At 45.3% G+C, this 13529-nt stretch overlaps 1 protein-coding gene across 1 annotated transcript in view; it reads left to right on the forward strand.

Moving 5' to 3' along the window:
- Nucleotides 1-13529, forward strand: part of ADGRG7 (adhesion G protein-coupled receptor G7) — a 43292-nt gene that overhangs the window by 15238 nt on the left and 14525 nt on the right. The window contains exons 7-9 of the mRNA XM_075263067.1: nt 662-798; nt 10205-10312; nt 11852-12006. Coding sequence (XP_075119168.1) covers nt 662-798; nt 10205-10312; nt 11852-12006 — 400 coding nt within the window. The remainder of the gene's footprint in view (nt 1-661; nt 799-10204; nt 10313-11851; nt 12007-13529) is intronic.

Below are 13529 nucleotides of genomic sequence, written 5' to 3' on the forward strand. Positions count from 1 at the left end.
TGTAATAGATTGGTTACAATGTCAAGCCTGGGAGCCTTCAAAAGGCTTATGGGCTTCATTGTAATGAATCGCTGACCCTGAATATACTTCCTAGAGCAGGCGATTCACCCCAATATAGTGCCTCAATCTGCTTTGACTGAGAAGTCATGGAGGTTAATGCCACTAATGCCCATTGATCTCTGGAAATTGAGGCTGGGTCTCCATGGCAGCCATATTTAACTACCCGGCATCCACTGTAAGTATACTGGATGTTGGGAAATGGTTAAAGATGTTTTCTGAGACTTTAATATTGATGGTGGGCCAGATCAGCTGAATGAAGGGGCCACAGCACTGTTCACTGAATACCAGGCAGTGCGCCATATATTTTATAATGGTTGTGCTTGGCATCACAGATTAGTTTTGTTCACTTGAATGGAACTGAGCTGTGAAAAGGCCACGTGACCCATGACCAAGACATCACAGGCCAAAGACGAGACTGCATCATTTGCCCAACTTTTGGAGAGAGCTCAGTTTTCAACCTCCCAAGTGATAATAATGGTCTATGCCAAGGATACGTCTTCAATATTAAAATCTCAGAAAACCCCTCAAGCCAGGTTTTCGAAGTGAATGCAACTTTAAGTGAATTTCAACTAACTTTGTAACTTTGTTTTATTTTTATTAGCTTGACCATGGCAATGGAGACTTTCTCTCAAAGCAATAGTACACCTTCCTTGTCATTGGTGCAGCCCAGTATTGCAGTCGAAACACGACAGCTGTCTCCCCTGAATTTCAGTGGAATCTCTTTCATGTCACTAAGAGGTATGACCCGCTAGAATAAGATCATGTTTCAGGTACCTACAAAAGCACAGAGAAGTCTGGTCTCATGTACTGCCATATTGGTTCTGACAGATCCTGGCCACCGCCATTCAATACTGTGGAAGCGGCCATTTTTCTTGTGGCCGTGGGCATGCGCAGTCGGTTTGCCCTAGGCCCGAGACATTGTGCGTCTAGATCTAGCTCTAGACACACAGACTAGATCCTAGCTTAGTGAGCTGATACATCTTGTGTAGAGTTTTAAAAGTTAAAGTGCATGAACTACATGTAGGGCTGACTACAGATATAATTGTGAGGTTCTTAGCGCACAGTTTTATGAATTGTGCGAGCCCATCTGCCACGTCACGGCGACCTCATTCAGATGGGTCCCTACACTAAGACTTTATTTAATAAATGATGTCCCCCTCTACCCATAGACCCCGGAGATCAAGTTCTTAGAGACTACTCTGTAACAGTAAGTCTAGAAGAAGGTAATCTCCTGTCTTATATGTAAAGTGTTAGTGTAGGGACCCATCATAATAAAGCCACAAAGTGGTCGATGGGCTCAAACATGTCATGCAAAATTTTTGCTATGACGTCACTATAACTAAAACATACTAATATACTACAGTATAATATACTAATAATAGTAAGTAACTATAACATATATAATATTGTACTTAGTGAAATACAATATATTTAAAGACACACAGTAGACAACTTATACTTCATGTATATAGAGATACTTATTAGGTAAATGGCATGAATTATAAAAATATATACGTACAATACACACTTTACACATTCTTATTTATAAAAAAAATTATGTACCCATTGTATAGTGTCACGTTTAATAGACTGTAACTGCTGTCCACTTATATAATACATCTTTATTGTATGTCTGTGTATGTTACCTCCATGGTTTGACTAGTACTCCCTTCTACTTGCACAAGTTTCTCTAATTGGAATAGAGAGGATGTATATACCCTACTCATCCTGTGTTCAAGAGAGGTATTTTATTTAGTGTAGGTTCCCATCTAAATGAGGTCACCTTGTCGTGGTAGGTGGGCTTCTTACTGTTTGATCAAATGTGTATAACAAAGAACCTCTAAATTTACATCATATTAGGTGGTTTTATTTACAACAGTATTGCCCCTTAGGGCCTTCATATGTCCTTGTGCTATGTACGGAGTACCCTGCATATATATATATATATATATTGTACAGGTTATATATTTTACTATGTGTATATGTATATAGACCATACAGACACTTGACAATTAGTATAAATGTAGATATAGATCTATTACACTATTACATAAGTGGACAATAACAGATATAGATTACATAACTTGAACTACATGTAGACATATATAATTAGCACAAACACACACACACACACACAAATATATATACACTATTTACATAGATTGCTACATATATTATAGTATGAAGTATAAAGGGGTTATGTCATTCTTATCTTCTCCACCCCTCCATGCTATTCACCTCTCTTCTATACCACTTTGCACTTGTTGCCTCTCTCCTCTACCCCTCCACACCTCTACAATCTCTTCTATTCCATCGCACCTCAGGCCTCTCGCCTCTACCCCTCCATGCCTCAAGCCTCTCCCATTTACCCATTCATGCTCCTTACCTTTGTCCTTGGATTCCTTGTTCCTCTCTAGTCTATTCCTCCACTGCTCGCACCTACTGTTCTGTGCCTTGAGATTCTATCCTCTACCCCTCCATGTCCTGTGACTCTCTCCTACATGTTTTTGTGCCTTGTGCCTCTCTTCATTATGCCTCTGAACCTCTCCCTTTCCAAGTCTGTCACCTCTGTCCTCTCTGCTCTATCCCTCGTGTCTTGCACCTATCTCCTCTTTGTTTTTGTGCCTTGTACCTCTCTTCTTTATGCCTCTGCACCTCTCCTCTTTCAAGTCTGTCACCTCTGTCCTCTCTCCTATTCTCCTCCACACGTATTGCCTCTCTTATTTTCCCTTCCATACTTTTTACCTCTTTCCTTTGCCCCTCTGGGCTTGGCACCTCGCTTGTCTACCACTCCGCACCTCTTGCCTCTGACCTCTACTCCTTCAGACCTTGAGTCCCTCTCCTTATCCTGCCGTGCCTCACGACTCAATCCTCTATTTTCTATCCCTCTGTGTTTTGCACCAATATTCTCTCTCCTCTACACCTCTGGCCTCTCTATTATACACCTCCAAGCCTCATGTCACTCTTTTCTACCACTCTACGCCTATCCCCTCGTACACACTACACCTTGTATCTCTCTCCTCTAGCCCTTTGTTCCCTTTGGCTCTCTCCTCTAGCCGCCTGCACCTGTTAAATCACTCCTCTATCCCTCCATGCCTCTCTTCACTCTCTTATAGTCCACCAGACCTTATGCCTCTCTCCTCTCTACTCTACCCCTCCTTGCTTTTTGCTCTGTTTTTACAATTCTGCTCCTCTTATCTCTCTCCCTCAGTGCCGATCTTCTCTATACTGTAACTCTTGCTTCTGTCCTCTAACCCTACACATCTCATTTCTCTCCCCTCTGCGCCTCTATCCCATTGTGTCTTGCGCCTCTCTCCATGATTCTTTTGTGCCTTGTGCCCCTCTTGTCTATACCTCTGTACCTCTCCCTTTCCAAGAGGATCACCTATGTCCTCTCTCCTCTACATCTCTACATGTCTTGCCTCTCTCAATTACTCTTCCATGCTTTTTGTCTTCCTACTACTCTCCAGTCTCCACCTTCACTCCACTACTCTGCCTCTCTCCTTTACCCTCTGGGCCTGACAACTCTCTCCTCTACCCCTTCGCACCTCATGCCTCTGTCCTCTACTCCACCACACCTTGTGCTTCTCTCCCTCTCCCTCCGTACCTCGCACCTTTCTTCTCTTTCCTCTACACCTCTCAGCTTTTACACTTACACTTAAGATGTCTACATATATAATTACATAGATTGCTACATGTATTATGGTATGAAGTATTAAAGGGGTTATGTCATTCTTATATTCTCCACTCCTCCATGCTATTTACTTCTCTATTACACCACTTTGCACTTGTTGCTTCTATCCTCTACCCCTCTACCGTACTGTATCTCACGCATCTCTCCTTTACCCTCTGGGCCTAGGCCTCTCTCTTCTACCCCTTCACACCTCATGCCTCTGTCCTCTACTCCACCTCACCTTGTGCCTCTCTCCCTCCGTACCTCGCACCTTTCTTCTCTTTCCTCTACACCTCCCACCTCTTATACTTACACTTCAGATGTCTACATATATAATTAGCACAAACATCTACATATAAATACACTAATTAAAAAGATTGCTACGTTTCATAGTATGAATTATTAAAGGGGTTATGTCATTCTTATCTTCTCCACCCCTCCATGTAATTCACCTCTCTATTATACCACTTTGCACTTGTTGCTGCTATCCTCTACCCCTCTGCATCTCTCCAATCTCCTCTATTCCATCGCACCTCAAGCCTCTCTCCTCTATTCCTTTGCTTCTCCCACCTCAGGCCTTTCTCTTTTATCCATCCATGCCTCTCTCCACTCTAGACCTCTCATCTCTCTCCCTCCGCACCTCTCTCCTCTGAGACTCTTGCCTCTCTCTTTTACCCCTCCACACATCATTCTTCTCTTCTCTACTACTCTACCACTCCATACCTCTTTCTTTCTACCCCTCCATGCCTCAAGCCTATCCCATTTACCCATTCATGCCCCTTACACCTTTAAGCCTCTGAACCTCTCCCTTTCCAAGACTGACACCTCTGTCCTCTCTCCTCTTCACCTCCGCATGGCTTGCCTCTCTTATTTAACCTTCCATGCTTTTTGCATCTCTCCTCTACTGTACCTCACACATCTCTCCTTTACCCTCTGGGCCTAGGCCTCTCTCTTCTACCCCTTGGCACCTCATGCCTCTGTCCTCTACTCCACCACACCTTGTGCCTCTCTCCTTCCGTACCGCGCACCTTTCTTCTCTTTCCTCTACACCTCTCACCTCTTATACTTACACTTAAGATTGTTCTCTACTTGTTCCTCTACTCTATCCTTTTACTGCTTGCACCTCGCTCCTTTAATTTTCCGAGTCTTGCGATTCTCTCCTCTACCCCTCCATGTTCTGTGCTTCTCTCCTCTATGCTTTTGTGCCTTGTGCCTCTCTTCTTTATGACTCTGAACCTCTTCCTTTCCAAGACTGACACCTATGTCCTCTCTCCTCTTATCCTCCGCATGTCTTGCCTCTCTTATTTACCATTCCATGCTTTTTGCCTCTCCTCTACCGTACTGTACCTCACGCATCTCTCCTTTACCCTCTGGGCCTGGCACCTCTCTCTTCTACCCCTCCGCACCTCATGCCTCTGACCTCTACTCCTCCGCATCTTGTGCCTCTCTCCCTCCGTACCTCGCACCTTTCTTCTCTTCCCTCTACACCTCTCACCTCTTATACTTACACTTGAGATGTCTAAATATATAATTAGTACAAACACATATATATATATATATATATATATATATATATATATATTATACACTATTTACATAGATTGCTACATGTTTTATAGTATGCCTGGCACCTGCCTCTTACCTCTCTCTCTTCAAGGTTCTCCCCTCTACACTTCTGTGCCTTTCTCCTTTACCACTCCACATCTCTTCTGTCAGTCTCTCCTCTCACCTTTTTCTCTCTTCTACCCCTTTGTGCCTAGCTCTTTCAATGCATTTTGTTTCTAGCCTTCCTGCCTCTCACCTCTCTACTGTCTCCTCTACCCCTCCACACCTCTCACTTCTCTACCGCCTCCTCTACCCCTCCACACCTCTCACCTCTCTACTGTCTCCTCTACCCCTCCACACCTCTCACTTCTCTACCGCCTCCTCTACCCCTCCACACTTCTCACCTCTCTACTGTCTCCTCTACCCCTCCACACCTCTCACTTCTCTACCGCCTCCTCTACCCCTCCACACCTCTCACTTCTCTACCGCCTTCTCTACCCCTCCACTCCTCTCACTTCTCTACCGCCTCCTCTACCCCTCCACACCTCTCACTTCTCTACTGTCTCCTCTACCCCTCTACACCTCTCACTTCTCTACCGCCTCCTCTACCCCTCCACACCTCTCACTTCTCTACCGCCTCCTCTACCCCTCCACACCTCTCACTTCTCTACCGCCTCCTCTACCCCTCCACACCTCTCACTTCTCTACCGCCTCCTCTACCCCTCCACACCTCTCACTTCTCTACCGCCTCCTCTACCCCTCCACACCTCTCACTTATCTATTGCCTCCTCTACCCCTCCACACCTCTCACTTCTCTACCGCCTTCTCTACCCCTCCACACCTCTCACTTCTCTACCGCCTCCTCTACCCCTCCACACCTCTCACTTCTCTACCGCCTCCTCTACCCCTCCACACCTCTCACTTCTCTACCGCCTCCTCTACCCCTCCACACCTCTCACTTATCTATTGCCTCCTCTACCCCTCCACACCTCTCACTTCTCTACTACCTCCTCTACCCCTCTGCACCTCTCACTTCTCTACCGCCTCCTCTACCCCTCCACACCTCTCACTTCTCTACCGCCTCCTCTACCCCTCCACACCTCTCACTTCTCTACCGCCTCCTCTACCCCTCCACACCTCTCACTTATCTATTGCCTCCTCTACCCCTCCACACCTCTCACTTCTCTACTACCTCCTCTACCCCTCCACACCTCTCACTTATCTATTGCCTCCTCTACCCCTCCACACCTCTCACTTCTCTACTACCTCCTCTACCCCTCTGCACCTCTCACTTCTCTACCGCCTCCTCTACCCCTCCACACCTCTCACTTCTCTACCGCCTCCTCTACCCCTCTGCACCTCTCACTTCTCTACCGCCTCCTCTACCCCTCTGCACCTTTTGTCTTTCTCCTGTACCCCATACACATACTATGTATAGACATACTTACCACACTTGTGGTCACCCTTCACACAGACATTTACATTCATGGTACCTGGATATCTCTGACACATTCATTTAGTTCATCCTATATGGAAACAAAGATAAACCATGTGAGTTAGCTAGTAATAATGACAGATAATAGCAACAAACATTAGCAATAGAGATGAGCGAACACTAAAATGTTCGAGGTTCGAAATTCGATTCGAACAGCCGCTCACTGTTCGAGTGTTCGAATGGGTTTCGAACCCCATTATAGTCTATGGGGAACATAAACTCGTTAAGGGGGAAACCCAAATTCGTGTCTGGAGGGTCACCAAGTCCACTATGACACCCCAGGAAATGATGCCAACACCTCTGGAATGACACTGGGACAGCAGGGGAAGCATGTCTGGGGGCATAAAAGTCACTTTATTTCATGGAAATCCCTGTCAGTTTGCGATTTTCGCAAGCTAACTTTTCCCCATAGAAATGCATAGGCCAGTGCTGATTGGCCAGAGTACGGAACTCGACCAATCAGCGCTGGCTCTGCTGGAGGAGGCGGAGTCTAAGATCGCTCCACACCAGTCTCCATTCAGGTCCGACCTTAGACTCCGCCTCCTCCGGCAGAGCCAGCGCTGATTGGCCGAAGGCTGGCCAATGCATTCCTATGCGAATGCAGAGACTTAGCAGTGCTGAGTCAGTTTTGCTCAACTACACATCTGATGCACACTCGGCACTGCTACATCAGATGTAGCAATCTGATGTAGCAGAGCCGAGGGTGCACTAGAACCCCTGTGCAAACTCAGTTCACGCTAATAGAATGCATTGGCCAGCGCTGATTGGCCAATGCATTCTATTAGCCCGATGAAGTAGAGCTGAATGTGTGTGCTAAGCACACTCATTCAGCACTGCTTCATCACGCCAATACAATGCATTAGCCAGTGCTGATTGGCCAGAGTACGGAATTCGGCCAATCAGCGCTGGCCAATGCATTCTATTAGCCCGATGAAGTAGAGCTGAATGTGTGTGCTAAGCACACACATTCAGCACTGCTTCATCACGCCAATACAATGCATTAGCCAGTGCTGATTGGCCAGAGTACGGAATTCGGCCAATCAGCGCTGGCTCTGCTGGAGGAGGCGGAGTCTAAGGTCGGACCTGAATGGAGACTGGTGTGGAGCGATCTTAGACTCCGCCTCCTCCAGCAGAGCCAGCGCTGATTGGCCGAATTCCGTACTCTGGCCAATCAGCGCTGGCCAATGCATTCTATTAGCCCGATGAAGTAGAGCTGAATGTGTGTGCTAAGCACACACATTCAGCACTGCTTCATCGGGCTAATAGAATGCATTGGCCAGCGCTGATTGGCCGAATTCCGTACTCTGGCCAATCAGCACTGGCTAATGCATTGTATTGGCGTGATGAAGCAGTGCTGAATGTGTGTGCTTAGCACACACATTCAGCTCTACTTCATCAGGCTAATAGAATACATTGGCCAATCAGCGCTGGCCAATGCATTCTATTAGCTTGATGAAGCAGAGTGTGCACAAGGGTTCAAGCGCACCCTCGGCTCTGATGTAGCAGAGCTGAGGGTGCACAAGGGTTCAAGTGCACCCTCGGCTCTCCTACATCAGAGCCGAGGGTGCGCTTGAACCCTTGTGCAGCCTCGGCTCTCCTACATCAGAGCCGAGGGTGCGCTTGAACCCTTGTGCACACTCTGCTTCATCAAGCTAATAGAATGCATTGGCCAGCACTGATTGGCCAGAGTACGGAATTCGGCCAATCAGCGCTGGCCAATGCATCCCTATGGGAAAAAGTTTATCTCACAAAAATCACAATTACACACCCGATAGAGCCCCAAAAAGTTATTTTTAATAACATTCCCCCCTAAATAAAGGTTATCCCTAGCTATCCCTGCCTGTACAGCTATCCCTGTCTCATAGTCACAAAGTTCACATTCTCATATGACCCGGATTTGAAATCCACTATTCGTCTAAAATGGAGGTCACCTGATTTCGGCAGCCAATGACTTTTTCCAATTTTTTTCAATGCCCCCGGTGTCGTAGTTCCTGTCCCACCTCCCCTGCGCTGTTATTGGTGCAAAAAAGGCGCCAGGGAAGGTGGGAGGGGAATCGAATTTTGGCGCACTTTACCACGCGGTGTTCGATTCGATTCGAACATGGCGAACACCCTGATATCCGATCGAACATGTGTTCGATAGAACACTGTTCGCTCATCTCTAATTAGCAACGGTAATGTGACCGGTCCATTGCTAGTATATGGCAGCTGTGCTTATGGCATATGTAAACTGATGACAACTGATACCATTAGACATAGGAAGAAATCTGATTAACAATGACAAGAGACATTCATGGAAATATTTCTTATTGTTATATAAATGATGGGTCAGATTAGAGAGAAGCTCATGAGAACAGAGGCTAATACTGGTCATTTATTAACAGTCGCCCCCTAGCTGTTATCTGTGTAATGACTGGTCATGTCTTATGGTCTTTGGTATTAGGATTAGATCGCGGTCACTTATCACCTCTGCAGAGCCCGGGCGCCTCCATGTCCTTCTTCTCTCTTCACCGCCTACTAACTGACCACAGACAACTGATTTTTTTGAAATTCCTATGCTGCAATCCTATTGGTTGTCACTGGCTGTAGTTGCCATGGTGACAAATGTAGCTGAAGCTTTAACCCTTTAAGCACCGATACTGTTTTAGCATCAAGGTGTATTTATTTCTCTACAGACATTGCTGTACGAGGGCTCGTGTATTGCAGGATAAGATACATATTACTAAATGTAATTATATTATTAGATATGTATAAGTGATTTTTTGTCTCACTGCTTTTGCAACATAAGAGCACATTTCAAATAAAAAATATTTTTTGATGTCGCCAAGAGCCACACATTTTTATTTGCTTTTACCATTGATGTAGCCATATTGGCCTTGTTTTGGTGGGACAAGTGATATTATTAACTATTTTGTGGTAGATGGTCTGCTGTTGGGAGAAGAAACTCTTCACATATGAGAGACCGGGAGCAGTTTGCAAATAAAATTGAGGCCCATAATTCCAGTAGAGAGGTGTAAGAAGCTCATTGATAGTATAGGAAGCAATTGCATTTAGGGGTGCCAACACTTACAGCCATGACTGTGTGTATACTGTATATACACAGTCTGCAGAGCTTTCCTCTTCTTCTTCCATTATATCTTTGGGGAAATTGCAGGTGCTTCTGTAGATATAATTGACATGCTGTGATTTCCAAAACCGTTCATTTTTGGAAATTGCAGCATTTCAGCGGCACATGTTTTTCTGCAATGTGTGGATGGACCATATAAGGAGCCTCAAACAGGACAAAAAGTCAGCCAAGTCTGTATTGGTTATCCAAACCCAGTACCAGAATTTTAATCTTTTCTCTACCCCTCTTCTCCTCTGTATGCTGCTGATGATAATGATGTCTCATTTCTGGATATGATGTCCCATGATTTTCTTCCCTTGTGTAGGTTTAGAAGATAACCTGGTGTCCAGCAGGATCATTGTAGATAATGACACTTCAGAGTTTGTACTCAATGAAACAGCGGAAGTTCAGATTTTTGTCAAGCCAGTAGGTGGTGAGTACCTAAATATGTGTGTGTGACCTATGAGGTCCACGGACAAGAAGCTACAGCTTATGATCATCCACTTTTCATATGATTTCCCAGAGCTCCTAATATTTACAGGCATCACAGCAAAGGGAAAAGCTTCCTGTGCTTGAGATGTTGTGAATCCTGAGGGGCGATAGTTGGCCCTCACATGGATGCGCTATTTGGAATTACCGACTGTTTGTGTTCTATACGGTGCATGTAACTAGAAGCATTTGGCTCCATGCCATGTACAGTATAGTGATGGGGCAACTTATTGACTTCACTCAGAGCTGAACTGTAATACTGGCGTCCAGTCACGATGGATGGCACGGAGCCAATTACTTACAGGTTTGTGCACTGTATAGTACACAGCCCCGAGGCAACTTCGAACAGTAGATCTTAGTGGGTCTGGCTATCATTCCTGCACCGATCTGATATTTACAGCCTATCCTAAGGCAAATTGTTAATAAAAAATCATGGAAACCTTTAGGCTTCTCCAAGTGGAAGCAAATAAATAAGCTATAAACCTAAAAATGAACAAAATCTTCAGTGTTGGAGTTACCCTTAAAGGGAATCTGTCATGGCAGTCTGGGATACTAAATCACCTACAGGTCCTTATGGATGGGGGGTTAAGTGTTCCAAATCATCCTATTATAACGCAAGTCATTCTCGCATTAAAGAGGACCTTTCACCGATTTGGGCACAGGCAGTTCCATATACTGATGGAAAGCTGACAGTGCGCTGAATTCAGCGCACTATCGGCTTTCCCGATCTGTGCCCCAGGTAAAGAGCTATTGGTCCCAGTACCGTAGCTCTTTACAGTCAGAAGGGCGTTTCTGACAGTCTGTCAGGTACGTCCTTCTCCACAGCAGCGGCAATCGCGCTATACAGTGTGAGCGGGGAGGAACGCCCCCTCTCTCTGCTCACAGTGCTCGTCCATAGACGAGTACTATCAGGAGGCGGGGGGGGGGGGGCTTTTCTCCCCGCTCACACTGTGCAGAGCACAGGGGCACAGATCGGGAAAGCCGATAGTGCGCTGAATTCGGCTTTCCAGCAGTATATAGAACTGCCTGCGCCCAATCTGATGAAAGGTCCTCTTTAAAAATGAAGAAGTTTTATACTCACTTATTGTCTGTGAAGCCAGAGAAGTACATCTTTGCATCAGTGCACATGCAGCGGACTTGGCACATGTGCAGTGCAGCTGGAGTGGGCTCCGGGAGCACCGGAGATGAGTCCGATCAAACTGATCGGACTCATCTCTAGGTAAGTATTAAACTTTTTTTTTTATATTTAATGTGGCGCAGATTGCGTTATAACAGGGCGATTTGGGACACTAAACCCCCGCTCCATAAGGACCTGTGGGTGGTTTACTGTTCCAAATCACCCTGACAGGTTCCTTTAAATTTACTATTAGCTGCATTTTGCCTCAATATACCATGTATTACAAAGGGAAGTGTTTTTTACCTTTATTGACAAGCAGATCAATCAGAAAGTAGACATGTTATTTTTTGCTTCTTCCTTCTGCAGAAGTCAGTAATAGTAGCACGATTGGATTTATCCTGTATCAGAATGATAATTTATTTTCTTCGAAACATAAACAAAAAACGGGGTTCCGAAAGAAAGTCATTTCTGCCAGTAGTTCTGGAGTGAGTGTTAATGTAGAATTCAGCTTCAACCAGCAGGTACGTTTTCTGATACTAGATTCTACCTCACATTAAAGAGGACCTTTCACCATTTTGCCCACAGGCAGTTCTATATACTTCCGGAAAGCTGACAGTGCGCTGAGTTCAGCACACTGTCGGCTTTCCTGATGTGGGCCCGGTGTGAAGAGCTTACGGTCCGGTACCGTAGCTCTTCTATGGTCAGAAGGGCGTTTCTGACACTCAGTCAGAGACGTCCTTCTTCACAGCACAGCCAATCGCGCTGTGCTGTGAGAGCCAGGAGGAACGCCCCCTCCCTCCCTGATAATGCTCGTCTATGGACGAGTACTGCGAGCAGAGGGAGGGGGGCGTTCCTCCCGCCTCTCACAGCACAGTGCGATTGGCTGTGCTGTGAAGAAGGACGTCTCTGACTGAGTGTCAGAAACGCCCTTCTGACCATAGAAGAGCTACAGTACCGGACCGTAAGCTCTTCACACCGGGCACAGATCGGGAAAGCCGACAGTGCGCTGAATTCAGCGCACTGTCAGCTTTCTGGCAGTATATAGAACTGCCTGTGGGCAAAATGGTGAAAGGTCCTCTTTAACAGGACACCAAAAAAATTAACCCATGAAGAATCTGTTTTTTTTGTGTTTATTTTTAATGTTAGAGTCAATGTATAATAGCTGCAAACGGATTGTCCATCCTTAATAACATCACAATGCTATAATCACTGAGGAGACCCTAGAGATTTTTGGTTCAAAGAACGCTGAGAAGACCCTAAAGTATAATAATTCCAATTTTGGTTCAACCAATGGGGGGGAATGGGGGGGGGGGTTGTCAAATCTCATGAAGATTCTATTGAAACAAATATTGTGGGGGTCTTCTATCTACTCATGCGGTCTTTCCATCTACTCATGGCCCTATTCAACCTAACATCTGTTTTTTTTGCTATGCTATTTTGCAAAGAAGAATGGGCAAAAATCTCACTCTCTAGATATGTAAAGCCAGTATAGCTGGTGTAAAGCTGTATCATGTTCCTTCCACTTCACAATTATTTGCTACTTTGTGTTGTCTATCACTCAATAAAATACATTTAAGTTTGCGGTTGTAAGGTGACAAAATAGGAAAAGTTCAAGGGGTGTGAATACTTTTACAAGGCACGGTAGTTTTAATAGTCTGTCACATGTGTAGTGCTTATTTCTTATGGGCCAGTGGTAAGCATGTGGAACGGCACCCTATACTACTATTCATATTGGACAAGCTCAGTTTCTTAGCGGCAAAGGCAGCCCTATTTGAAGTTCACAATTTCTTAAAGGGTTTCTTTGCTTTGCGGAATTTCTACTTCTTAGTAAAGTCCCGTGACCAACCTGATCACCAAGTATCATCTTGATGGAACTCCCAACGATCAACTATAATCTGTGGGAAACCTGACAGCTATTGATGTTCACAGGAGAAATGAATGATTACACTGTGTCCATTAAAATGGTTTGTGCCATACAGGACAAAGCGAGGGGCACTGTTTATATCTGCTATTCATTCTGCTCCTTAGGATACTGAACAGAGGA

Source organism: Leptodactylus fuscus, chromosome 2 (genome assembly GCF_031893055.1).
Source record: "Leptodactylus fuscus isolate aLepFus1 chromosome 2, aLepFus1.hap2, whole genome shotgun sequence".
NCBI lineage: Eukaryota > Metazoa > Chordata > Amphibia > Anura > Leptodactylidae > Leptodactylus > Leptodactylus fuscus.